Source organism: Eretmochelys imbricata, chromosome 2, assembly GCF_965152235.1.
Source record: "Eretmochelys imbricata isolate rEreImb1 chromosome 2, rEreImb1.hap1, whole genome shotgun sequence".
Classification (NCBI taxonomy): Eukaryota; Metazoa; Chordata; order Testudines; family Cheloniidae; genus Eretmochelys; species Eretmochelys imbricata.
Window position 1 is genome coordinate 266,273,460 of NC_135573.1, and position 26,633 is coordinate 266,300,092.

General features: G+C 47.1%; 1 protein-coding gene and 1 long non-coding RNA gene across 7 annotated transcripts in view; one reads left to right on the plus strand and one right to left on the minus strand.

Moving 5' to 3' along the window:
• The first annotated feature begins 43 nt into the window (after positions 1-43).
• LOC144260036 (uncharacterized) lies at positions 44-25,611 on the plus strand. Of its 2 annotated transcripts, none has more exons than XR_013344988.1 (4): positions 44-141; positions 1,570-1,670; positions 9,612-9,749; positions 25,495-25,611. It is a non-coding gene; the product is annotated as an uncharacterized LOC144260036 (long non-coding RNA). The 2 variants fall into 2 exon arrangements; XR_013344987.1 differs by having other exon boundaries at positions 50-242.
• LOC144260035 (KAT8 regulatory NSL complex subunit 1-like) overlaps positions 23,845-26,633 on the minus strand; it is a 141,659-nt gene continuing 138,870 nt past the window's right edge. For 4 of the 5 annotated variants that reach the window (XM_077808525.1, XM_077808526.1, XM_077808527.1 and 1 more), the window contains one exon: positions 23,845-26,325. In XM_077808525.1, the coding sequence (XP_077664651.1) occupies positions 26,044-26,325 (282 nt within the window). In that variant the 3' untranslated portion in view covers positions 23,845-26,043. The remainder of the gene's footprint in view (positions 26,326-26,633) is intronic. The other variant, XM_077808524.1, reaches the window with a different exon arrangement.

Sequence of the window (26,633 nt, forward strand, 5' to 3'; positions counted from 1 at the left end):
CATCTTATGGGGCGCTTTGCGCATGTGCCATTTCGACGCTGATGGAGGGGGCTTGAGCTTCTAGTTTCTGGAATTCCCAGCCTCGTTCTCGCTTCCCGGCGCGGTGGTGCCTGCGGCCTTCGCAGCTGCTGCGGTGTCACGGTGCACGCGCTGTGGGCGGGAACTGGGGGATTGTATGAGGCAGCCTGAAACCGTCAGTTTCCCGCCTCGGGAGTGCGCGCGACGCCCGCTTGGCGCTTTGGGTGAGCGCTGTGTCCCGCTCTCCTCAGGTCGCCCGCGCGGGCGAGCCACGGCGTCGGCTCCGTCCGCAGGCCGCTGTCTCCTGTGCTGAGGAGACTGGTAGCAGTATAAAGTTTTTATCCCGGGGTGGGAGGGGAGACATGCCCTGGCTGGGGGTCGAGTCGTAGCTGGGTGCTGACACTCAGGAGCCGCAGTTCTGGCCCTAGAGAGGAGGGGGCCAATGGTTACAGGCTCATCTGCCCCTCACTATCCCTGTTCTGTCCCTTTCACCCCCTGGCTGCCTTCATCCCCTAATCCCAGCCCCTTTGCCCAGCCAGGCCTAATCATCCGTGCTCCAGGTCTGACATTCAGCCTATGTCATCAGTGCAAAAAAGGTGCGTTTTTACCTAGGTAGTTAACTCCTAGCTATCTCGCTGTAAAATCCCCGTGGATACAAGGCACTGTAGTTTTCATCTCAATGTAACTAGTTGAAGTCAACCCCTAGTGGGAGGTATAAGGTTGACCTCAACTGGCTACATCTAGGTAAAAACTATCAGTGCCTTATGCCACACAACCTAGGTAGCACTCCCCCTAGCTGGATACTCATCGGGGTTCTGTGTTTGAGTCCCAATACACAAGACCCATGTACTCTAAGTAGGCTATGGCCCTGTCTCTCTCTCCCCTTGGCCTGTCTGGCACAATTTCTAGGCATAGGCTCCCTGTCTGTTACTCTTTTGTGGAAATGGGACCCCAGGGCCAGTGCTGACACCCAGACTCCCCAGTAGCTTAATCACACCCTTTCCCAGAGCTCTAACCTTATCAAGTTTCAGAGTAACAGCTGTGTTAGTCTGTATTCGCAAAAAGAAAAGGAGTACTTGTGGCACCTTAGAAACTAACCAATTTATTTGAGCATAAGTTTTCGTGAGCTACAGCTCGCTGCATCTGATGAAGTGAGCTGTAGCTCACAAAAGCTTATGCTCAAATAAATTGGTTAGTCTCTAAGGTGCCACAAGTACTCCTAACCTTATCAAGTTTACCTCTTCAGGGAACTTGATAGTGGAAGCACATAACAGACACACAGGTTTTGTAAGGGTATAAACACACCTTTTTTGCACTGATGACGTAGCCTGAATGTCTAGAATTCTTCCCCTAACGTTACCTGCAGAGACATTTTAATCTCTGAATAAGCGACACAAAGTTTATCAGCACAATGCAGTATCTCTAATGGGTTATAAAGCTATCCAGCACACTGAACAAAGAGTACAGGATATTAGGATGCCATGCCTAACTGCAGATGTAATCAGAATACTGTAAAATAACATTTGTGTTGGTATAACTGTGCCGTTATAGGGACAAACTTCATGATGAACTGCTTTTATCAGAACCCAGAATGCATTCCATAAGGATAGCAATATCTCCAGAGTGTATGAGAGTCTCTGAAATAAACGAAAGTAGGTAATATCATTAATATATGTCATTACAACCTGTCTATTTCTAAATTCATTTCAGCTGCTGTTCCTCTTCTTTCTCTTATAAAAATCTCCACTTCTGTGGTTTTGATGATGCAAAATGTCAGTATGTCTGTCCTGCCAAGTTCAGCAATGGAAAAGGCATTTTGGGTCATTATAAAAACTAATTTTACCATACTAATTTCCCCCTACTGTTACTCACACCTTCTTGTCAACTGTTTGAAATGGACCACCCTCATTACCACTGCAAAAATGATTTTTCCTCCCTTGTTATTCTACTGTTAATTGAATTCTCATTAGACTGACCCCCCCGCACTTGCTAAGGCAACTCCCATCTTTTCATGTACTATGTGTATATATAGCTGCTACTGTGTTTTCCACTCCATGCATCTGATGAAGTGGGTTCTAGCCCAGGAAAGCTTATGCTCAAATAAATGTGTCAGTCTCTAAGGTGCCACAAGTACTCCTTTTCTTTTTAGTAATACTAATAATAGTCATCCAGTCTCAGTCTGCTTACCCACTGCTTCCCTGGCTCCTTGTCCAGCCAGTCCCAGTCTCCCTCTAGTTCCTTGTCCAATCTGTTTTAGTGTTCCCCCACGGCCAACTGGCTCCCTCTATTTCACCGACTGGCTTCAAGTCCTAGGCTCCCTCCCCCAGTGCTAGGCACAGTCTCATTGCCTATCCAGTCTCTCTCTTCCCGAATTCCAGTCCCATTCTGACCAGACTCCTTGTCCCAGTCTAGTCTTTTCTCTGTCCTGGCTTTTGTTCCCTCTGCATCCAATTCAGATGGCTGCTTGGGTGCCATGAAAGGATAATGTGGTCATAGAGCACAGAATAGACAGGCTCCCTGCTCTCAGTTCTCATGCCCAGCTCCATCGAGCAGCCACTGAGGAAAAGACTGGCTTCACCTCTGTAGCCCTGGGCTGGAGGGAACATGCTTGATCAGTCTGAAGGGATTGCTTATGTGAAGCCAGTCACATTAGGAGCACCGAGAGACTCAGGCATGCTCAGTGAGGATGGAATCTTTGGATATTTTAGCTGTTAAATATCAAAGATATTTCTACTGAGAATGTGTGAACTGTGAGTTATCAAAGGCTTAACTTGTCCAAGTATAGGTGGATTTTCACCCCAATGGCAAAAGGAACATCCATGCCCCAAAGGCAACTCCCCTACTAAATTTCAAGTACCTGCTCCAAACCACTGAGTGCTACATTTGTTAAAAAAGGGTTAATTTATTTTAAAAGTCCCACCCGCGTACTCGAGAATTCCCCAGTACAGTCCAAACCATACTTTCAATTGTTCAAGTCCCAACAGTCTATCAGCACACCAGGACAGCTCTGGCATTTCTCATCACAATCCAGTTCTCTGAGATAGGTCTGGCATCTCTCTGCACCTCACCCCAGCCCCTCTAGCTGGGCTGTTTCTCTGTCATGCTTAATTTTCAGGTTTGGTGACATCAGTGGGCTCCCTTCTCCATCAGCCTTCATCCTTCTCTGGCCCTCTAGCTTCAGCTCTCTACCTCAGAGAGCCTTCGGCTCTCTCCAGCCACCGGTCTGTGGTCAAGAGAAATTTGTAGGTGACTCTCTGGCTGCCTGATCTGGCTTCACTAGGAAACTCTCATCACTCCCTTCACAGCCACCCCGTCCCTGAAGCTCTGAGTATAATTGTTTTCTGTTCTTGGGAACTCCCTCTCTGGGCTCATTTCTAAACTCTCTTTCAGGGCATCTCCTCCGTGAGGAAACTAGACAGTGGCTTGTGGACTCTCTTGCCTTTAGGGTGTTTCTCATTTGTAACTCTGTGGGATAGCGCCCCCCCTCCTCATTACACCACACTAGAACACATCTGGATGGGAACAGGAGTGGTGAGCCTGATTTAATTTAAGGGCCAGCTATCCTGTTACACTTACATCACCTTAAGTAAAACTTGCTGTCCAACGACAAGTTCCAGCTAGTGCAGAAGATGTCCATTCACCTCTTGAGTGGTGCAAACAAGTATGAACATAATGTGGGTGGTCAATTCTGTACTTGATTCTCCATTTGTTTCTGATGTCAGTCAAGGTGTCCATCATGCTATAAAGCCATGAATGATCTGGGATCCAGTTCCCTGAAAGATGTTTCTCATCTATAGGCTGCTGAAGCTCTCGTTTCTGGATCCTCCCCATTTGAACACTCTGGGCCCAATTCTCTTGTGATATGGGCCTTTGCACTGCTCAATGGGGCTGTAATTTCACCTTAACCAGCTACCTGCTAATTTTCCTACCATAGAGAGGAATCCACTGGTGATATCGAGCCAGCACAGCAGTTCTATGCACCTCCCTACCCCCAACCACCATCAGCGGGGAAAAAAGGCCAGAGTTCATCTTCACTCCTGCTCTTCACAGCTGCAACAACAGATGCTGCTCTAATTTGCACAGAGGGCAGATCTGGCCCAGTATATGGGAACATAAAAACAGCAAAAACTCCATTAACCTCTCCCACTATTCCTGTGGCAGAGTTTGCCTCCCCATTGAGGGCAGGTCTTACTTAGTGACAGGCTCCTTGTATGTGGAACTAGTTCTCCATAACAGTCTGGGGGAATTCTGTGCCAAAAATTAAAAATTCTGCACACAATATTTTAAAATTCTGCAAATTTTATTTGTCAAAATAACACCATACAGTCATACTAGTTTCAATTATTTTGGTAATTTTATTTCAAAATACTTGTCAGCAACTATGTCTGTAACAGTATAGACACACAAACATTCCCCCAGGAGCAGAGAGGTAAAGAAATCCCTACGACAACCCAGTTCCTGTTTCTCTGCCCCTCCCTGTCAGAACCGAGTCGGGGGGCCAGACACTCATACCCCCTCTGCCCCAGAGCCCAGCCACAGGCCTCCCCCAGTTCAGACACTCTCACCACCTCCTCTCCAGAACCTAGCTGCAGCCCCCACATCCCAGACACTTACATCTTCCCCTCCCCCGAGATGCCAGCCATGGCCCCGACACTCACACCCTCTGCCCTCCAGAGCTCTGGGATTCAGAGGGAGGAACAGCCTGATGCTGCTGCCTCCTTCCTTCAGAGTGTGCTGGGAACTGCAGCTGTTGGGAACCCTCCAGTTCCCTCCCCTCTCCTAGGCCTTGTCTTCTATTTGTGAACTGGACTCTGCTGGGTCCAGCGGCCCCTAGTGGCAGCCAGCATCTCTGCAGCCCATTTCTGGGGGGCAGGGGTCGGGGGAAGGAAATTCTACGCGCACAACATTAATTTTTGCAAAATTCTGCATTGTGCAGTGGTGCAGAATTCCCCCAGGAGTAGTCAGAGCTCATAGCTGCTGAACTTCAGGACACAATATGAAACCCATATGATTTATTTAGCACTGAGTAACTTTGTTTTGTGTACTTATCTTTGTAATTAGTGTCTCTAGAATCAATGTCCTAGGTATCAATGCTATAGAAATTAGTATAATAATAAAACAACTAGAACAGTTCTGTGATGGGAGAAGTTCCCACCCCCTCCGGAAGGGGTTAATGAGATCCTCTGGGCACAATCAGCTGCAACCCAAAGCACCTAGGAGGCTTGCTGAACCTGGAGAAGGACTTTAAAAAAACCCAAAAAACACAGGGATTCAAGCTCAGTGGGAGGTGCACCTCAGAGGGAAGTATAACTGGGACACAGAGCTTTCCGAACCCACCATATGGCTGCTGATGGCCTTCTGGACAAGTAGAAGGATTCCCCTTACTTTCTTTAATTCAGAGCCCAGGAAGCTCAGCATGGGCCCATTAGCCTCATAAAAGCCTAGAGAACCCAGCCCTAGCTTAGGGGCTGTTGACCAGTTGCTTTGCAAGGAGAGTAGGATGAACCTAAACCGGGCTGTAAGACTCACTACCCCACCTTACCTTATTCACTTGGACTATTGTTAACCTGGGGGAGGAGAGAATTGTCTCCCTGATACTGGTAGCTAGAAATAGGCAATTCTTTTCATGCCCTGCTCCAGAGGAAGCTGGTGAGGGGAGAAGCAGTACCTGTACCTACCCAAAAGGGGGGTGCTCTAGCGCTAAAGTCTATGACAGGCTCCCAGTTGCCAGTGAAGCTTCTGGTTCGAACAGCCTGTCTCTTAATCCTTGCATGAAGTACAGTAGAACCTCAGAGTTATGAACACAAGAGTTACGAACTGACCGGTCGACCACACACCTCATTTGGAACTAGAATTACCCAATCAGGTAGCAGTACATACCAAAAAAAGCAAATACAGTACAGTGACTCCTCACTTAACATTGTAATTATGTTCCTGAAAAATGCTACTTTAAGCGAAACAATGTTAAGCGAATCCAATTTCCCCATAAGAATTAATGTAAATGAGGGGGTTAGGGTCCAGGGAAATTTTTTTCACTAGACAAAAGACATTATATACATATACAGTATAAGTTTTTAAACAATTTAATGCTGTACTCACCAGTGATGATTGTGAAGCTTGATTGAGGCAGGGGTGTAGCGGGGTTGGGGCAAGGGGACTTGCCCCACTCTACCCACCTGGTGCTCCTGCCGGGGGGCGGGGGCTTGCTTGCTTCCCAGCTGGAATGCCAGTTGGGCAGAGTGGGGTAAGCCCCTGTGTCCCAAACCCTGGCTGGAATGCTGGGTGGGTGGAGCAGGGCAAGCCAAACAACCTTAGAACATTGCCCAGCCTTAAACAAGTGTGTTCTCTAATAGAACAGCAACCTAATAACGAAACAATGTTAACTGGGACGACTTTAAGTGAGGAGTTACCGTGCGGTACTGTGTTAAATGTGAACCACTGAAAAAAATAAAGGGAAAGTTTAAAAGGAAAGATTTGACAATGTAAGGAAACTGTTCTTGTTTCATTTAAATTAAGATGGTTAAAAGCAGCATTTTTCTTCTGCATAGAAGTTTCAAAGCTGTATTAAGTCAATGTTCAGTTGTAAACTTTAGGAAGAACAACCATAAAGTTTTGCTCAGTTACGGACATTTCAGAGTTACGAACAACCTCCATTCCAGAGGTGTTTGTAAATCTGAGGTTCTGCTGTATCCTGCTGTTCGAATACTAACAGAGGGGAAGAGACTATTGTCTCCAGCACATGCTATTTCCTCTGCTGTGGCTGCCTAAGCACAGCTGTGGGAGTTCAGTAGGTGACATTCATAGGTGGCAGGTATAATAGGCCAGGGGAGGCTAAGCCTCCCCAGTGCAGCTGCTGCCGACTCACCACTGAGCCAAGGTGGCCATGCCTCTTCCCCACCCTGCTTCGCCCCTTCCCCAAGGCCCCCACTACCTGCTGCTGCCGCCTGGTGAATGTTCCTCCTCTCCATCCCCCCCCTCTGTGGAAGTCCTGGAGGGGGCTAGCAGGAGAATCTCACAGTGGGTGGGAGAATCTGGAGGGGTGTGAGGAGGTGGGCAGGGAGGGGGTCTCGTGGTAGGGTCTGGCAGGGAAGTGAGGAAGCGGGCGGGGGGGGATCTGGCGGAGGAGTGAGGAGGTGAGTGGTGGGCTGAAGAAGGAGGGAGGCCTGGTGGAGAAGTGAGGAGGTGAATGAGAAGGTCTGGTGGGGGTGAGGAGGCGGGATGGCAGGGGAGGGTTGCAGGGGGTCTGGAGGAGGCGGGCAGGTAGGGGTGGTTTGGCGAGGGTCTGAGGAGTTGGGTGGAGGGCCGAGGAGGCGGGGCAGGGAGCAATCCTCCCCATCCATGGTGACATTTATGGACAACGATGATACCTTGTGAAAGCTCCCAGGAGAAATAGAATTAACCAAGGAACTTTCATCAGAGGGTGATTTTCTTCACAACAAGCATTGAGCAGAGGGTCTGATATATTTCTATTCACTTAAAAGTATGAGACTCTTGGCCTTTTCAGATCATGAGAGAGTTCTTTGCTGCTAAGGTTAGTTTTCTAAGAGAGGTTGAAGTAGGGTTGCATAGTGCTTTGAAAAAGGAAAATGCTGTAAAAGTGCTAAGTATTTCATGTTTCTGTTGGTGGGTAATGAGAGAAGATGTTTGATGTGACATCTTAGAGCTTTGCAATCTTGATGAACTGAAAATGCTGTTCTGGTTTTGCTACAGGGCATTTTCCAAGATCGTCTGCAGTTTTTCTCATGACAACAAAGCTAGTCCCAGCCTGAACTAAATTTTGCTTTAGAGGATATAGGCAAATTGATCTCTTCTGGTCTATTTGGATTGGTCACAAGAGATGGTTAACTATGACATTGAAATCCCAGTTGGCAGGTGGGGAGTACCCCTTTGGGCTTCTGTAGCGAGGTGAAGACTCACTGGTGTGGTGTCTCCTGCTGGTTGTCTGGGAATTAGCTCTTTTCCAGCATATGGAGTGCCCTCTGCAGGCTGGTGTCTCGCCTGCTGCTGGCCCCGTGTCCCTCCCGGACCCAGGTGCCTCTTTACCTCAGGGTTCAGCCCCCAGCAGTACCCCCTTACTCTGGGTTTCCCCTCCCAAAGGAACCCCCAACCCTCTAAACCCACCTTACCTCAGTAGGTGCTGCCAGTCATCATCTAGCCCCCGCTCACTGGGGCAGACTGCAGTTTGTAATGGCCACTCATCATTGGTAAGGGGGTGGCACCTGATGCCTTTGTCTAGCTGTATCTCTGTAGCCCTAGTACCTTTGATAGGCCTTCAGCAAGGCCTGTAGCCTGGGGTTTTACCAGGCTGGAGCTCCCAAGCTCCCTTACCCTATTCCCCAGCACTGGTCCAGTTCAGGTACCTTCCTCTCAGGCAGCTATAGCCCTTCCCACTCCAGGGCTAGAGTGAGACTCCTTCAGCTCCTGGCCCCCAGCCCTCTGATCAGGGCCAGCTGGGCCCTAAGTGAGCTGGCCACAGCTGTGGCTGCTTCCCCAATCAGCCTAGCTTGGCTGCTTTCAATCCCTGTTCTCCAGGAGTGGGGCAACTGCCTCACTACAGCTTCCTTCATGATATTTGTATTAATGCTAACCTTAAGCATTTGAGAATTATAAATCAGGTCCCAAGAAATCATAAGATTAAAAAAAAATTCTTCCTTCTGGTTTCTGAGCCATTAGGATGCACTCAGCTCATGTCTTCTCCACAAACTTTTATTTTCTTTTTAAAATGAAATCTGAGATTCTCATGTAATTACTTGACTACAGAAGCTGGGGTTTTAAGGAAATCAAATATTGCCAAGCTTACAATAAAATCACAAGCACTGGCAACATGGGATTAGAGTATCAGTGCTGAACTAATTAAAGGGTGTTGCTTTATTTTCCCCAGTCCTAATACGTACGTCAAAAGAGCCCATTCTGCCCTTTCATTTGCAGATATGAAGGGGATTCTGGAATTATGTAGTTTTGCTGTGCAGGGGTAAGTTACGCCACGTCTTAAGAGGTCACCCTTACATTACTATTTGCAAGGGTAGTTGAGGAGGCAGAAAATCATCTACTACGTTATACTGCATTTGGTGGTTCTTCTCACTCCCATGGGTGGTGGGAACCGTAAACTCACATAAGGTCAGAGGCTACTCAGGCCACTAGGATAGCATACTGCTATGGAGTATCTCAGCTTCTACTCCTGCTTCACAGTCTGGATATGGATGAGGGAAGAATCCTTCTTCCGCCCCCCGCCACCCATAGCAATCCTTACCATCAAGCTCAGTTACTTTGGCTGAGCACTGGAGAGAACTTAGTGGTTAGAAAAGGGGACTCGGAGCTAGGAGACGTATATTCTGTTCACACCAGCAAGAGTCCTTGACAAAAGCATGTCTTTTATTTAAAAAAAAAGTTTACTACTTTTGGGTGCCCAGCATTAGACCCCACCAAGACCCAATTTTCAGAAAAGTTGTGTAACTGCTGTTCCAACTCAATACAAACTGTAGGGTTCAGCACCTCTGAAATTCAGGCCTCACTGTCCAGTTGGGCATCCAAAAATAGGGGACACTTGAAAATTTGGTTCTTAACTTCTGTTTCCTCTCTCTCATTATCCCCAGTGTGAGAAGTCAGAATGACAGCCACCACCTTTATAAAATGTTTCAAGACCTTTTATTCAGTGTGAAGACAGTCTGAAGCTCATTTGGAAACCTCCTCTTTGTACACATGAGAATAAACTGGCTGCACTGCTTTGGATGGTAAGTAGATATTCAGTTTTAATGGTTGCTGAATAACATAGCTTATAGACCGTAAACTGTGTGTGTGTGCGAAGTTACATTCACAAACACAATGGAAATTGAACCTAAAGCTTATTGCCACTGCCTTTCAGACAGACCACCTCACCATAGTCAGCTGGGTGCTGTCTACTAAGGGCTTGTCTACACCAATATATCAGTCTAAGGGCATGTCTGCACTGTTATGACTGCGGTGGCTGATGTCCACACTATCCTCCTCCTGTCGGTGGTGTGCATCTTCACCAGGAGTACTTCCACCAACTGAAGAGGGGGCTATGTGGGGGACTGGGTGCCAGGCCTCTCAGCTCTGCACAGCTCCCAGCCAGGGAAGGGGCAGCTGCCTGGGGTTTCTTGCCTCCGGCAGGGAGATCCACATCTGGAGTCCAGTTGGCTGTCATGCTCTGGGGGGGAAGCAGGGATCATGGGTGGCCACCCAAGCCAGAAGCCCAGCTTAGAGCAGAGACCCAGAAGCAGCCCAGCTGGGGATCTGACTTTCTTGTCAATTTCACAGTGCCAGAAGAGCCGTGAAATTGACAAGACAGCCCAAAGCCAATGTCTGGCTTCTAACTACACTGACATAAGCCCTGCACCTCTCATGGAGGTACAGTAGATCACATTGGTGGGAGCAAGGTTGTAGTGCAGACACTGACATAGTTAGGTCAACCTAAGGCAGCTTAGGTCAACCTAACTGTGTAGCATCGACCAAGCCTAACTAAGGGTACGTCTTCACTACCCGCTGGCTCGCGGGTAGTGATCAATCTATTGGGGATCGATTTATTGCGTCTTGTCTAGATGCGATAAATCGATCCCCGAATCGACGCCTGTACTCCACCTCGGCAGGAGGAGTAAGCGGAGTCAATGGGGGAGCCCATGTGAGGACAGCCAGTAACTCAAACTAAGATACTTCAACTTCAGCTACGCGAATCTTGGTTTGAACCCCCCCCCCCCCCAGGGTAGCCCAGGCCTAAAGATGTGAACTTAAACAGGGGCAATCCCTCTTATTTCAATTTACATCAGGATTATTTTGGTTTAGCGGAAATCAATTAGGAACAGGTTTAAACTAAACCAAGTAAGCCACTCAGAAATAGAGAGTGTCCACACAGGGAGTTGTACCACCTAAACTAAACTGTTTAATGAAATAGATGCAAATTTGCATGTAGACAAAGCGTAAGCCTGATAGGCATGGATACTTCTGACCACTAGATGTCACTAAAGCAGAGATTTTTTCAGATAACTTTGTTGGAACCATGCTCCTAAACTGAGTTAAGTGAATAGTGCAAGAGTATTCATAATCATTCTCTTGTGTTCAAGATAGCAGGTTGACGCTACCATATTAGTGTCCTTTTCCATAGATTGGGATTCGCACCAATGTCTGAGTAATGGCTGTTCATGCCGCTACCCACATCCTTATGTGAACTGTCAAATTTTTTGAATCAGTCTAGGCTCCCTGTCCAACCAGATATACCTGCCTTTTTAAAAAACAACAACAACAAAGTTTCTGTCATCCAGTCAGGAAGCAAAATGTGGTATTAATCATATTCTATGATTAGCAGATTCTTAGAGCATGTAGTGCACAACACACAGGCCAAACTACATTCACAGCAAGTGTTCAAATAGGAGTAAGGAAAAACAATAAAAAAACAAAACAAAACACTGTCAGCAATTACACTGCTGTCCTAAATACATTTAATTCTAGAGCTAGAGTCCCACAGGCTAGTTTTGTCCCATTTTATTCTTGCAACTACTTTCAGATTCTGTCTTTACAGTTATAGTAGCTATAGAAATATGGTTTGTTTAGGCCAAGGTGATCTCATAATTTAACCCATAGAATTAGGTCATTACTAGGTCAATTAGGTCATTTTCAGAAGTATTGAACACCTGCATCTTCCATTGACAAATTAGATTTGTGGGTGCTGTGCCCTTCTGAAAGTTAGACCACTGGTCTGTACTGCTTAGCAAATGGCAGATTTACAGAGTGAGATACTTGTGTGGGAGATGAGGGTTTCCTGAAGTGGTGGAAAGAGGGACCAAGTAGGGATCCTTGCCAGGAACAACCCCCAAATCCACCCTGCTTCCAGAAACCCTCACTGATTCTGCCCTGTACCTCCTGAGGCGACCTCTCATTACTAGTAACAGCAGGGATTTATGGAGGCGATGTAAGTGAATTCTGCAGGTTACCTAGGAGAAAACTGTCCTGGAACTAGCATAGGGAATAAAATGTTGTGGGGAGGTTGGGTGATTTTTGTGGAAAGGGCCTTAGCTTAGGGGAGATTAGAAGAAAAGAGGGAGTCTGCATGCTGAGTGGTGAGGAAAAGCTGTGAAATGGTTTACTCTCCACTTCTTTAGTGCACTGCATTGGAGGACATGTTAACTGTCACAGCTATAAGGTTTAAAAAGCGAAGTTGAGTCTCAACTCATCATCCCTTCAAGTTAATGAGTTTAGCTGTAGTACAAGGTCTGTTTTCACAGGGTAAGTACTGAGATAGTCTGAGTAGTGATTGTCTTTGGATGACCATGTTTCATCTTCAAACCACCATCATTACCCAGCTATTCCCATTAAGGGCAGTCTGGAGAAAAAAAGTTACTCACCTTCTTATAACTGTTGTTCTTTGAGATGTGTTGCTCATGTCGATTCCAATTAGGTGTGCGTGCGCTGCATGCAGTCTCATCGGAAAGTTTTTCCCCAGCAGCACCCATCGGGTCGGCTGTGGAGCCCCCTGGAGTGGTGCCACTGTGGCACTCAATATATGACCCTGCTGACCCGACACCTCCTCAGTTTCTTCTTGCCAGCTACTCCAACAGAGGGGAAGGCAGGTGGGTTTGGAATGGACATGAGCAACACATCTCAAAGAGCAACAGTTACGAGAAGGTGAGTAACCGTTTTTTCTTCTTCAAGTGCTTGCTCATGTCAATTCCAGTTAGGTGACTCCCAAGCCTTACCTCAGAAGTGGGGTCGGACTTATGGAATCTCAGACTGGATTGCTGCTCTGCCGAAAACTGCGTCATCTCTAGTGTGCTGGGTAATGGCACAGTGAGCGTCGAAAGTGTGCACCGAGGATGACGTTGCCGCCCTGCAGATCTCTTGAATTGGCACCTGGGCAGGAACACCATCGAGGAGGCCTGCGCCCTTGTGGAATGCGCTGAGAGTGCCAGGGCTGGAACGTTGGCCAGTTCGTAGGAGGTGCGGATGCAGGAGTTGATCCACAATGAGATCCTCTGCAACGAGACCGGAAGTCCTTCCATACGGTCTGCCACCGCCACGAACAGCTGGTTTGACTTTCGGAACAGCTCCGTGCGCTTGATGTAAAATGCAAGCGCCTGTTGAACGTCCAGTGAGTGGAGTCTTTGTTCCCAGCTGCTTGCATGAGGTTTAGGGTAAAAAACAGGCAGGAAAATGTCCTGGTTGTGAAATGGGAAATGGTATGAATGACATCTGTCCGGATGGACCACTTGTAGTTGTGGAAGGATCTGCTGAGGTAGTCCGCCAGCTTGTTCTGTGAACCTGAGAGGTACATCGCCTCCAGGTGAATGGAGTGGGCTATGCAGAGCTCCCACAGCTGGAGGGCTTCCCAACATAGGGGAGAGGAAGGGGCCCCGCCCTGCTTGTTTATATAAAGCATTGCAGTTGTGTTGTCCATCATGACTCCCACGGACTGACCCTACAGGTGAGCCTGGAAGGTTTGGCACGCTAGCCGTACAGCCCTCAACTCCTTGATGTTGATGTAGAGCAAGAGCTCGTCCTGGGACCAGAGACCCTACATCTGAAGGTCCCCCAGGTGCACGCCCCACCCCAGTGCTGACACGTCCGTTACCAGGGACAGGGAGGGCTGGGGCCTGTGGAAAGGGACTCCCTTGCACACGTCTTGCAGGTTGAGCCACCAGCCGAGGGACTGGAGGACCTGCACCGGAAGGCTGACCACTAAGTCCAGACTGTCACGATAAGCACTGGGCGATAAGCTTACGTGAGCCAAGCTTGGAGAGGTCTGAGACACATCCTGGCGTGCTGAACCATATATGTGCAAGACGCCATATGACCGAGAAGCCTCAGGCAGCCCCGTGCTGTGGTGGTGGGGTACCGTCTGAAGCCTTTTATGATCTCCAGCATTGCTCGGAAGAAGGCCTCCGGCAGGATCGCCCTGGCCTGACCCCAGTCCAGCACTGCTCCGATAAACTATCCTTTGAGTTTAAAACTTGCTCTTGTTAAGGAGAAGGCCCAGCCAGTCAAAGGTAGATCTCACAAAGTGGATCTGCTCATCTACCTGATCCCTGGAGCGCCCCCGAAGCAGCCAGTCGTAGAGGTACGGGTATACCTGCACCTGCCTTCGACAGAGGAAGACTGCTACAATCAACATGCACTTGGTGAATACTTGGGAGGGGGCTGTTGACAGGCTGAAGGGAAGGACTGTGAATTGATAATGGTTGTGGTTGACCACAAACCTGAGGAACCGTCCGTGAACAGGGCGTATGGCTATGTGGAAGTATGCATCCTTGAGGTCGAGGGCAGCGTACCAGGAGACCATGCAGAACTTCAAATTTCTCATTAATCCGTTGAGTCCTCACAGGTCTAGAATGGATCTGAGACTCACCCTCCCCCCTTGGCTTTGGGAATTAGGAAATAATGGGAGTAGAATCCCTTGCCCCTTAGCTCCTGAGGAACCTCCTCCACTGCCCCTGCGGCGAGGAGAGTCTGCACTGCTTGTGCAAGGAGATGCTTGTGAGAAGTGAGCCTGAAGAGGGACAGGGAAGGGGGGGAGGAGCAGAATTGGAGAGAATATCCCACTTCTACTGTGCAAAGAACCCAGTGGTCCGTTGTTATTTGGGACCAAGCATGGTAGAAGTGGGATAAATGATTCAGGAAGCAGGGGCGAGGATCCGGTCCAGTGGCTGGTATGTCGTCCCTGGGCACACCTTCAAAAAGCCTGCTTAGAGCCTGAGGAAGTGCACGCCTGGCCCCAGTTAGATGAGGGCTGGGACGTCTTGCGACTGCCGTTCCTACCATGCTTCATAGAGTAGTCCTGTCTAGGGCTTGGCTGGTGGGGGCACTGTGAGGGCTGAGGTTTAAAGTGTTTCCGCTGAGTGGCCGGGGTATGCACCCCTAGTGACTTCAGTGTAGCCCTAGAGTCTTTAAGGCTATGCAGCCTTGAGTCTGTTTGCTCTGCAAACAGGCCCACCCCATCAAATGGCAGGTCCTGGAGGGTCTGTTGCACCTCGGTTGGCAGCCCCGAGGCCTGGAGCCATGAGCTACGCCTCACGGTGATGTCAGAGGACAGGGTGTACACCACCACGTCTGCAGCATCCAGTGAAGCCTGTAACGAGATCCGTACCACTGCCTTGCCCGCCTCAACAATAGCCCAAACTCCTCCCTGGACTCTGCGGGTACCAGAACCCTGAATTTTAGCATGGAGTTCCAGGAGTTGAAGCTGTACCTGCTCGGGATTACCTGGTGGTTGGCAATCCTGAGTTTCAAACCCCTGGTAGAGTAGACCTTGCATCCCAAAAGGTCCAGCCGCGTGGACTCCTTTGATTTGGGGGTAGGACCCTGCTGCCCCTGCCTCTCTCATTTGTTCACCATAGCCACCACCAACGAGCAGGGCTGTGGGTGGGTGTAGAGGCATGCATACCCCTTAGATGGGACGAAGTATTTCTTCTCCACACCCTTTCCTGTGGGAGGGATGGAGGCCGGGGTCTGCCATAGGGTACTTGTGTTGGCCTGGATGGTTTTACAGAGTGGTCATCTTCTTCGGCTATCCCTCGATGTGAGGATGATGTCTTCCAAGGGGGTTCATTGGTGAGTTTTTAAGTGGCTGAGGAGCCCAATTCTTGCCCTGCAGATTTTCCCACAGAAGTGACAGATGTAATCTTTGGTTTCAGAGTAACAGCCGTGTTAGTCTGTATTCGCAAAAAGAAAAGGAGTACTTGTGGCACCTTAGAGACTAACCAATTTATCTGAGCATGAGCTTTCGTGAGCTACAGCTCACTTCAATCGGACCAAGATGTAATCTTGGAGGACACATAGTTTTTGGCTGGAGTGTTGTGCCCTTTCTTTCCTCCATTGTTGCTTCTCTGTCTCATGAGCACATCTGTTCTCCTCAAAGTGAGGTGTGGCTTGGTGTATGATGTGGTGCCACTGCGTTCTGTTCTGTGCTAAGTCCTCCCACTTTGTTGGGTTGATGCCTCCCTTTTTAAGATGTACTTTCAGTATGTCTTTAAAACGCTTCCGCTGCCTTCTGTGAGCCATTCTTCCCTGACTTAACTGGGAGAAGAGTACTTGCTTCTGGAGGCGAGTGTCAGGCATACGTACATAGTGGTCAGCCCAGCGGAGTTTGTATTTCATGACCTGCGCTTCTATACTGCTGATGTTGGCTGCAGAGAGAATACGGACGTTAGTGCGTCAGTCTTCCCAGCTGATCCTGAGAATCCTCCTGAGGTAGCGCTGCTGGAACCACTCCAGTCCCTTGAGATGTCTCACACCCATAGAGAAGGGGTGGGGATGACAACTGACTTGTAAACCGAGATCTTAGTATCTGTTTGTAGATTCCTATCATTGAGTACTTGTTTGAGTAGTCTTCCAAAAGATGTGCTGGCACAGCAGATCCTGTGTTCAATTTCTGTGTCAATGTTGGCTGTTAGGGAGAGGTGGCTGCCAAGGTACGGAAATGGTCCACATTTTCCAGGGGTTCTCCACTGATGGTGATTTGTGGAATACAAAGAGTAGTTTGTGCAAGTGAGGGCTGGTAGAGTACCTTGGTTTTCCCAGTGTTGAGGGAGACACCCAGGCTGTGATAGGCATCTGCAAAAAGATTTAGGGTGCTTTGCAGATCGGCCTCTGTGTGTGCAAGAATGACAGTTATCTGCATACTGAAGGTCAGTGATGCCAATTCTTGTGATCTTAGATTTTGTTTGGAGATGTCAAAGATTGAGGAGTTGGCCATCCATACAATACTCAATCCCGATTCCATCAGGAAGGCGGTTGTGAATGAGAATCAGGATCACAACAAGTCTCTGGATTAAGTTTAGAAGTGTGAGCAACAAAGGTGATGTCGTGGTGGGAGTCTACTATAGACAACCAGACCAGGGGGATGAGGTGGACGAGGCTTTCTTCCAGCAACTCGCAGAAGTTACTAGATCGCACGCCCTGGTTCTCATGGGAGACTTCAATCACCCGGATATCTGCTGGGAGAGCAATACAGCAGTGCACAGACAATCCAGGAATTTTTTGGAAAATGTAGGGGACAATTTCCTGGTGCAAGTGCTGGAGGAACCAACTAGGGGCAGAGCTCTTCTTGACCTGCTGCTCACAAACCGGGAAGAATTAGTAGGGGAAGCTAAAGTGGATGGGAACCTGGGAGGCAGTGACCATGAGATGGTAGAGTTCAGGATCCTGACACAAGGAAGAAAGGAAAGCAGCAGAATACGGACCCTGGACTTCAGAAAAGCAGACTTTGACTTCCTCAGGGAACTGTTGGGCAAGATCCCCTGGGAGAATAACATGAGGGGGAAAGGAGTCCAGGAGAGCTGGCTGTATTTTAAAGAATCCTTATTGAGGTTACAGGGACAAACCATCCCGATGTGTAGAAAGAATAGTAAATATGGCAGGCGACCAGCTTGGCTTACCAGTGAAATCCTTGCTGCTCTTAAACACAAAAAAGAAGCTTACAAGAAGTGGAAGATTGGACAAATGACCAGGGATGAGTATAAAAATATTGCTCGGGCATGCAGGAGTGTAATCAGGAAAGCCAAATCACACCTGGAGTTGCAGCTAGCAAGAGATGTTAAGAGTAACAAGAAGGGTTGCTCCAGGTATGTTAGCAACAAGAAGAAAGTCAAGGAAAGTGTGGGCCCCTTACTGAATGAGGGAGGCAACCTAGTGACAGAGGATGTGGAAAAAGCTAATGTACTCAATGCTTTTTTTGCCTCTGTCTTCACGAACAAGGTCAGCTCCCAGACTACTGCACTGGGCAGCACAGCATGGGGAGGAGGTGACCAGCCCTCTGTGGAGAAAGAAGTGGTTCAGGACTATTTAGAAAAGCTGGACGTGCACTAGTCCATGGGCTGGATGCATTGCATCCGAGAGTGCTAAAGAAGTTGGCGAATGTGATTGCAGAGCCATTGGCCATTATCTTTGAAAACTCATGGCGATCGGGGGAAGTCCCGGATGACTGGAAAAAGGCTAATGTAGTCCCCATCTTTAAAAAAGGGAAGGAGGAGGATCCTGGGAACTACAGGCCAGTCAGCCTCACGTCAGTCCCTGGAAAAATCATGGAGCAGTTCCTCAAGGAATCAATTCTGAAGCACTAGAGGAGAGGAAAGTCATCAGGAACAGTCAGCATGGATTCACCAAGGGCAAGTCATGCCTGACTAATCTAATTGCCTTCTATGACGAGATAACTGCTTCTGTGGATGAAGGGAAAGCACTGGACGTGTTGTTCCTTGATTTTAGCAAAGCTTTTGACACTGTCTCCCACAGTATTCTTGCCAGCAAGTTAAAGAAGTATGGGCTGGATGAATGGACTGTAAGGTGGATAGAAAGCTGGCTAGATTGTCGGGCTCAATGGGTAGTGATCAATGGCTCCATGTCTAATTGGCAGCCGGTATCAAGTGGAGTGCCCCAGGGGTTGGTCCTGGGGCCGGTTTTGTTCAATATCTTCATAAATGATCAGGAGGATGGTGTGGATTGCACCCTCAGCAAGTTTGCAGATGACACTAAACTGGGAGGAGAGGTAGATATGCTGGAGGGCAGGGATAGACTAGAGAGGGACCTAGACAAATTGGAGGATTGGGCCAAAAGAAATCTGATGAGGTTCAACAAGGACAAGTGCAGAGTCCTGCACTTAGGATGGAAGAATCCAATGCACCACTACAGACTAGGGACTGAATGGCTCGGCAGTAGTTCTGCAGAAAAGGACCTAGGGGTTACAGTGGACGAGAAGCTGGATATGAGTCAACAGTGTGCCCTTGTTGCCAAGAAGGCCAATGGCATTTTGGGATGTATAAGTAGGGGCATTGCCAGCAGATCGAGGGACGTGATCATTCCCCTCTATTTGACACTGGTGAGGCCTCATCTGGAGTACTGTGTCCAGTTTTGGGCCCCACACTACAAGAAGGATGTGAAAAAATTGGAAAATGTCCAGCGGAGGGCAACAAAAATGATTAGGGGATTGGAACAGCTTGGACACTGTGGGAGCCCCTGGATGGGGCACCCTGGGCCTGATGGTATGCCCAAGGGGTCCAGAATGGCCACTGTGCAGGCCATGGCCCTGCACCCACATCTGGCCGCCTCTGGCCTGACCTGTGCCGACTCCGTTTGAAGTGCCGGGACTCCTCTTTAGAGTCCGAAGACGAAGACTGGGACCATGAAGGCGAAGGCGGTGCAGAGCGGAGCTGGGCTGGAGAGCAGTGCTGCGATCTGGAGCGGTGCCATGAAATGGACTGGCGTTGAGACATCAAGTGGTGCTGTGATGAGCAGTGCCGGGAGCGGGACCTCTGCCATGTTGGGAACCAGTTCCTCAGTGGGGAGCAGTGCTGAGACTGGGAATGGCGCCACGAGTCCCGACTTGCACCGCGAGCTAGAGTGGCAGCGGGACTCACCGTGGCGCGGTCTTCTTCCCAGAGCCGGGGACCGGTGCTGTGGAGATGTGATTGGACGCATCAACTATGTGGGCTTGCCTCAAGACGGTGCTGCGCACTGCGGTGCTGGAGGCTTTTCTCAAGTGGTCAGGAACCATGGTGCCGTCATGGCGATTAAGTCCCTCGTGGCCTCGAAGGTGTCCAGCGTGGATGGCAGGTCCACATCCCCCACCACCTGGCTCGGAGAGTCTTAAGAGCACCGGACTCAATGGCCCCCCCTTGCGGGGCCAATGTAGATGGTGCCAGCTCCTAAACCTTTGGCGCTGAGTGCTCCTCTGTAGGACGCACCCCAGTGGTGACTTCCAGGGCGACAGACTTCAGTGTAGGGGGTTGGTCCCTGTCCTGTTTCCTTCTGGTGCCGCTGCTGTAGCACCAGGGAGTGAGACTGGTGCCGTGCAGTCTCCACCGGCTTCGGTGCCTGGGAGCAATGGTGCTGAGGATCTCTGTGCCCATAGTCCTTCCTCGGCATCGCTTTTCTTACGGAGGACAGAGCGCTCCGCACAGAAGAACTTGGCACCAGATCCTGCTATGCCAAGGTGGGCTGAGGTCTCAGAGCCACCTCCATGAGGAGCTGTTTTAAACGAAAGTCCTACTCCTTTTTAGTTCTGGGACGGAACCCATTGCAAATCTGGCACCGGTCTGTCTGGTGTATTTCCCCTAGACACTTGAAGCAAGAGTCATGGAGGTCACCCGTTGGCAGGGGCTTGTGGCAAGACTTGCAGGGTTTAAATCCTTGGGATCGAGGCATGCTCGAGTCCCAAGGGGGAACAGGAAAGTTGGGGTGGGGAAGGTGGGGAACCCCCCCCGACTGCTATACACCAAGACTTAAGTAACTATAAGCTATAAATTATTAAAACTATGAAACTATGAAAACTATATACACTGAGCTATAGAAGAACTAGCGGAGCACTTGCGAAAGCAAGCTACCGCAGTTCCAACAACTGTCACAGGTGGTAAGAAGGAACTGAGGAGGCGCCGGGTTGGCAGGGTCATATATTGAGCGCCATGGAACTCCAGGGGGCTCCACAGCCAACCCGATGGGTGCTGCTAGAGGAAAAACTTTCCGACTGTGAACTATGTGCGCGCATGCCTAACTGGAATCAACATAAGCAAGCACTCGAAGAAGGTTCTTTACCACGTGAACATTATTCTCCATCATATGAATTACTAAGGGGAGAATAGGATTCAGTCTCCTGCAACCCAATCAGCAGTCTCCCTGCTTATCACCCCTCCTTCTGGCATGGAGGGACTGAATTCCATGCTGATTTTTCACCAGTAGGAGCCTGATGTGATTAGACCTGCCACTGGTTCTTGACCAGTAACAATTATTAGGAATCAGCCATGGTGAAGTGAAAGCAGCTGTTAATACACACACACACACAAATATATAAATCAGAATTTAAGAAATGTAGAAAATTGATAAGGGAAGCAAAAGCAGAAATCTGTAGCCAGTGAGTTAAGATCAATAAGGAGGATGAGTATTTTAGGAACAAAAAGAATCTTAACGGTATTGGACCATTACTAGATGGGAATGGAGGAATTGTTAACGCAGAAAAGGCAGAGGTGTTAAATATATGTTCCATATTTGGGAAAATCCAGATTATGTAATCATATCACATGATGAAACACTTTCTATTCCATAACTCATATGAGGATGTTAAACAGCAGGTGCTAAAGTTAGACATTTTTAAAATCAGCAAGGTCCACTCAACTTGCATCTGAGAGTTTTTAAAGAGCTGGACCATAATATTGATTTTGAAAAAAGTCTTTGAACATGGGGGAAGTTCCAGAGACTGGAAGAAAGTAAAAAAATGAATGGCTGATATATAGGAACAAAGGACTAGACTGAACCTCCTGGGTCATGGAGTCCAGTCCCATGCTACCACAAGCAACCATGTCAAAGAACCCCATTCATAAAGTTCTATCTTAAAAATTTGGAGATGATACAGAAATTGAGGAATGGGGTAAACCTAATTAGTTTTATCAGTAATGATTTTGTTTTCTTCTAGGCCATTCATAAAAATGTTAAATAGCTTGGGGCCAATAATCCATCTAAAAACTAAAAAAATAAAAGGGTAATATAATTAATACCAGACAACATGGGTTTATAGAAAGTAGATCCTGTCAAACTAACTATCTTTTTGATGAGATTACAAGTTTGGGTGAAAAGGTAACAGTGTTAATGTAGTATATTTAGACTGTTGTAAAGTCATTTGACTCAGTACTACAGAACATTTTGACTGAGAAACTAGAACTATACAGAATCAACACGGCACACATTAAACGGATGCAATTGACTAATAGATCTCAAAATGTAATTGTAAATAGGGAGTCATGAAGCAGGTGTTTTTCTAATAGGATCCTGCAGGAATCAGGTTTTGGCTCTATGCTATTTAATATCTTTATCAATGACCTGGAAGACAACAATCATTACTGATAAAATTTACAGATGACACAAAGATTGAGAAAGTGATAATGAAGAGGACTGGTTATTCATACAGACTGATTTGGATCACTTGGTAAGATGGGGGAGCAAACAACATACATTTTAGTATGGTCAAATATAAACATATACATCTGGGAACAAAGAACGTAGGACAAACTTATAGCCCGGAAAGTCTACCCTGGGAAGCAGTGACTCTGAAAAGGACTTGGGGTAATCAGCTAAACATGAGGTCCTAGTGCAACCTTGTGGCCAAAAGGCCTAATGTGATCCTTGGAATTTCAGAGAAACATTGAGTAGGAGTAGGGAGTTTCTATTACCTGTTTTTGGCAAAAGTGTGACTGCTTCTGGAATACTATGTCTCGTTCTGGTGTGCACCGTTCAAGAAGGATGTTGATAAATTGGAGACAGTTCAGAGAAGAGCCATGAGTATGAGTAAAGGATTAGAACACATACCTTATAGTGTTAGGCTCAAGGAGCTTGAGTCTATTTATCTTATAAAAATGTTTAAGGGGTGACTTGATCTCAATCTATGAGTACCTACAGGGGAAAGAAAAATTTGATAATAAAGGGCTCTTCCATTTAGCAAAGATATAACAAGATCCAGTGGATGGAAATTGAATCCAGACAAGTTCAGATTAGAAATAAGGTGGAAATGTTTTAACTGTGAGAGTTAAATCAACCTTTGGAAAAGTTTATCAAGGGTGATGGCGGATTCTCCATCTCTGGAAATCGATAAAATCAAGGTTGGATGCTTTTCTAACAAAGATCTGCTCTAGTTCAAACAGGAATTAATTCAGAGAAGTCCTATGGTTTGTGTTATACAGGTGATCAGACTTGATAATTGCAATGGTCCCTTATGGCGTTATAATTATTAATAAAGATCACATAGGTACTATAGGCTAAGGAAGGGGAAATGGTCAGAACTCATTCCTCACAAAATCTCACTGTGGATCCATCTCTAAGTGGTGGGAATTCCTTCCTGCTCAGTGATACAGACCTTAACTGAAATCTAGTAACTTGGAATCGTGTGTATAACCTGTACGGAGATTATCACTTCATGACATTAGGTCACAGGCTAAATCTGAATCTTTTGCAATTTAGCAGAAGTGACATTTCCTATGACATATGGTCCAACCGTTTCTAATGGTCTAGACCAGTGGTTATTAAACTGGGGTCCTTCAGAGGGTCCATGAGTCAACGGGGCCATTGGCCCCACTGAACAACTCCTCCACCCTCCCTCCCAGTCCGTGGAACAGCTTATCAGCAGAGTGCAGGAGGCACTGGGAGGGAGGAGGAGGAGCGGGAACGGGGCACGCTCTGGGGAGGGGACGGAAAGGGGTGGAGCAGGGGTAGGATCTCGAGAGAAGGGGTGTAGTAGGGGCGGGGCTTGAGCACCCCCAGGGAAAATTAGAAGCCAGCTTGGGGATCTGTGAAAAATTTTAAATCAAAACGGGGGTCCTCGGGTTGCTAAAGTTTGAGAACTGCTGGTCTAGAGGAAGCTTGAGTCTAACCAGCTACACATATAAAATGGCCAAATGACAGTATACATAGGTGTGTGTAGAGTTTGATTTTAGCAATCACTAACAACGAACAAGAGCATTTCTCCTCTACCAAGGTCACCATAAAAAGGAAAAGTCTTTTCCCTCCTGTCCACTTTTTGAGTAGGAGTCCTTAAAAAAACCTCTCTCTCTTGATTGCACCAGCCATCCAAGTATGCTATTCTCATACTAAAAGAGTGTCCCTTATTTTGATCAATAGGGCAGGAACGTGACACAAAGTAGTTGTCTTCATTGCTACCACCTAGTTAATCTCAGACAGGGCAGAGCAACTACGGACCTTCCTCTATTTGACAAAGGAAGTCATTCTTAACTCAGATTGTGTGCTCATAATGGCTGTGTAGGATCAGGTAATCAGATACCATAATATTAAGAGAACAAAGGGGAATGCATACATTTGCAGGAAAAAAAGCAAGACTTGGCCAATAGATTGCTAGAAACCTCAAGTTTTATTTTACTTTCATAACCATAGCATTTAGTCAGATGTGCTTTGAAGTCATTATTGTGAAACATCTTTCCAAACAGATTTTGCCCCTTTAAACGGTCCCAGAGTTAGTTTGCTAATATGTTTCTTCATCCACAGAACATCCATCCACTCAAAATAACACAAAAATAAAAATGCCAAAGACAGGGAGAAAAGTACATATAGAGCAATTACACAAAAGATGACAGTCTGTGGGAGAACTCTTAAATGTTTCTGTGCTTGTTGCTTATAATCAACTTATGAAAAAAATATGAATCTGACAGGATGGATTGTAGGTTTCTTAGAATTTCACATTTCTCATTTTCAAATTATCCAAAAGAAGGGGACAAAAGGTGTGAAAGGGGAATTGGGTTTAAATGTGACAATGTTTCCCCAGAGGCTTCCTTAGCCATCCCTCTTCTCATTGCCTTTATATTTCACTCTGCTGCTTTTCTGGAACAAAGTGAGTTACTGCCACTTATAGCCCATTACAGCAGCTATGGAGACTCCATCAGATCTCAATGAACTGCACACTAGATGTGGGATAGGATACAACTGCATTGTTAAATGCAAAGCCAGTTATGCTTGGTGCAGCTGATAGGTGGTGACACTGCCTTTTAAACAGGTTACTGTTTACTCATCCAAGTTTACCCTCCAAAATTTCAGTATGGTAGCCCTTCTATTTGACTGCTATTTTATTTAATACTTTTATTACAGAACCATTCAGAGGCCCTAATCAGGATTTGGGTCCCATTGTACATACATACAGTCCCTATTTTGATCATTGCTTTCCTATATTCCTATTTCCTCCTGAATGTCCCAGCTCAGGAGAGGAGAGAATACCTGCAAGGACACCACTGGAAACTCAGAAGAGCAATGATGTCCAGCTATCCAGGAATAACTTAGAAATACTGTCCTTATAGACTATTTATAATGGCAGCACAACGAGTAAGCTATTTATCAAACTGGTTCATTAAAAAAAGTGGGCTAAATGTTTAGTTCCATTAGTCCTGGGATGTAAACATACCATCTGCAAAGGGCAGAGATTCGAAGTGGGAAAGTAAAAAGGAGGATGCATGTCAAACAAAGTTGAACATATTACCACTGTGTTACCGTAACACATTTCCAAGCCCCCTTTCTAAATGTTGGGTATTAAAAAGTACATGTTCTGGAAGGGCAGCTTTCTGACCCATCATTTTCCAGAAGGGCTCCCCAAAAATGGCTCAACACCCTTCCTACCCTCTGATAGTTGGGAGCTGTGCCCCCATTGTACAGTGAATCTATGGTATTTTCTTTCCCCAGTAGTTTTGCTTTACAGGGGCTTGCCAGCTAAGATCCATGATAGAGAACAATTGGGAAAAAGCTGTGAACAAGTCAGAGATTGATCTCCATCCATCCTGTCAGTTTCATTACAGTGAGAATATACACTAAATAAATGAAAACATCCACAGCATGAAAATGATTTGTAATTTATTTGAAGGCAATTGATACAAATGTCATTTGTGCAAGGCCAAGGGAACCTGCTTTTCACATACTCTCAAGAAAGGATTTGCTTTCATAGCTGCATTTAAAAATAAAAGCCATGCAGCACTGTTAGACTTCCCCATACCTTTTCAGATGTTTATCAGTTGATCTCTTGGAAAGCTGTTCCTATTCCTGCTCCACCATGATACACCAGACAAAAAGCCACTGAAGACTGGATGTGCAGCCAGGGGGCACCCTTTCAAGATACAGATGTTTGAATATCAAACAATTAAAGTTAAAACAGCCAATTTGGTTTCCTCTCTATTGTTTGATTTTCTTTCTTTCTTTCTTTTTTTTTTTTTAAACCCACCATCTCTCTCTGCATTATCCTGGGCTGCTGCAACTGTTGCAGCACCTAACCTTCTTGCCAGCAAGGCAATTGATCCCTTTTCTCCAGAGTAAACCAGAAGTTTTTTTTTCTGGACAGCACGGTCCTCTCAGAGATCCAGCACCTTATTTCTGCAGTGTGCCCAACCCTTCCCAATCTGGGGATGTGGGAGCACAAAATCTGCTGCTGAATCTAGGTCTCACGCATGGCAGCACCATTCACTGCCAGTGCTCCTCTGAACCAGCTCATCAGCCAAGCTTTTGATTCTGAAATAAAGTATGTGCCTAACATAACACATTACATAAATCAGGTGTTCATCTGTTGTTGAACAGCCTTCCTGGGAAGCATTGCTGGTCTGCGAACACCTCCAAGCTTCTGTTGCCCTCTGTTTGCAGGTCCATATCTGAAACACGTGGCTCCCTGGAGTTAGATATGCCAGAGTCTATACTGTTAGTCCTGATACCCTGCTTGTTGCTAGAGTCCCGCTGTTGAAAGTCTCCTGACTGCTTGCATCCATCTTCACTTGGCTGTTCCAGAAGAGCTTGGTATGCTGGGTCTGAAAGGGGAAATGTACGCGGTTCCCAAGGTTGTACACTCTGTGGGGGACGGGGACGGGGGGAAGGATTGGTACAGAAAACCCAGAGTTAGCCAGTAGTAGGACATGACAAAATTCATTCCACCCTAAATCCCCAAAGAGACCTCACGCTTCAATTTAAACCTCAAGCTCTTCTCTCTGGAACAGGGTGCTGAAGTAATGGAGACAGTTTTGATGAGCAATAGAAGTTATGCAGCATAGAACTGTGATACGTGAACTTGCATTTATATTCTTAGTCCCAGCTAATCATTCTTCTGTTGGGATCAAGACTACTACCCTCCTGGCTCCTTACCTCCCTGATCTTTGAGG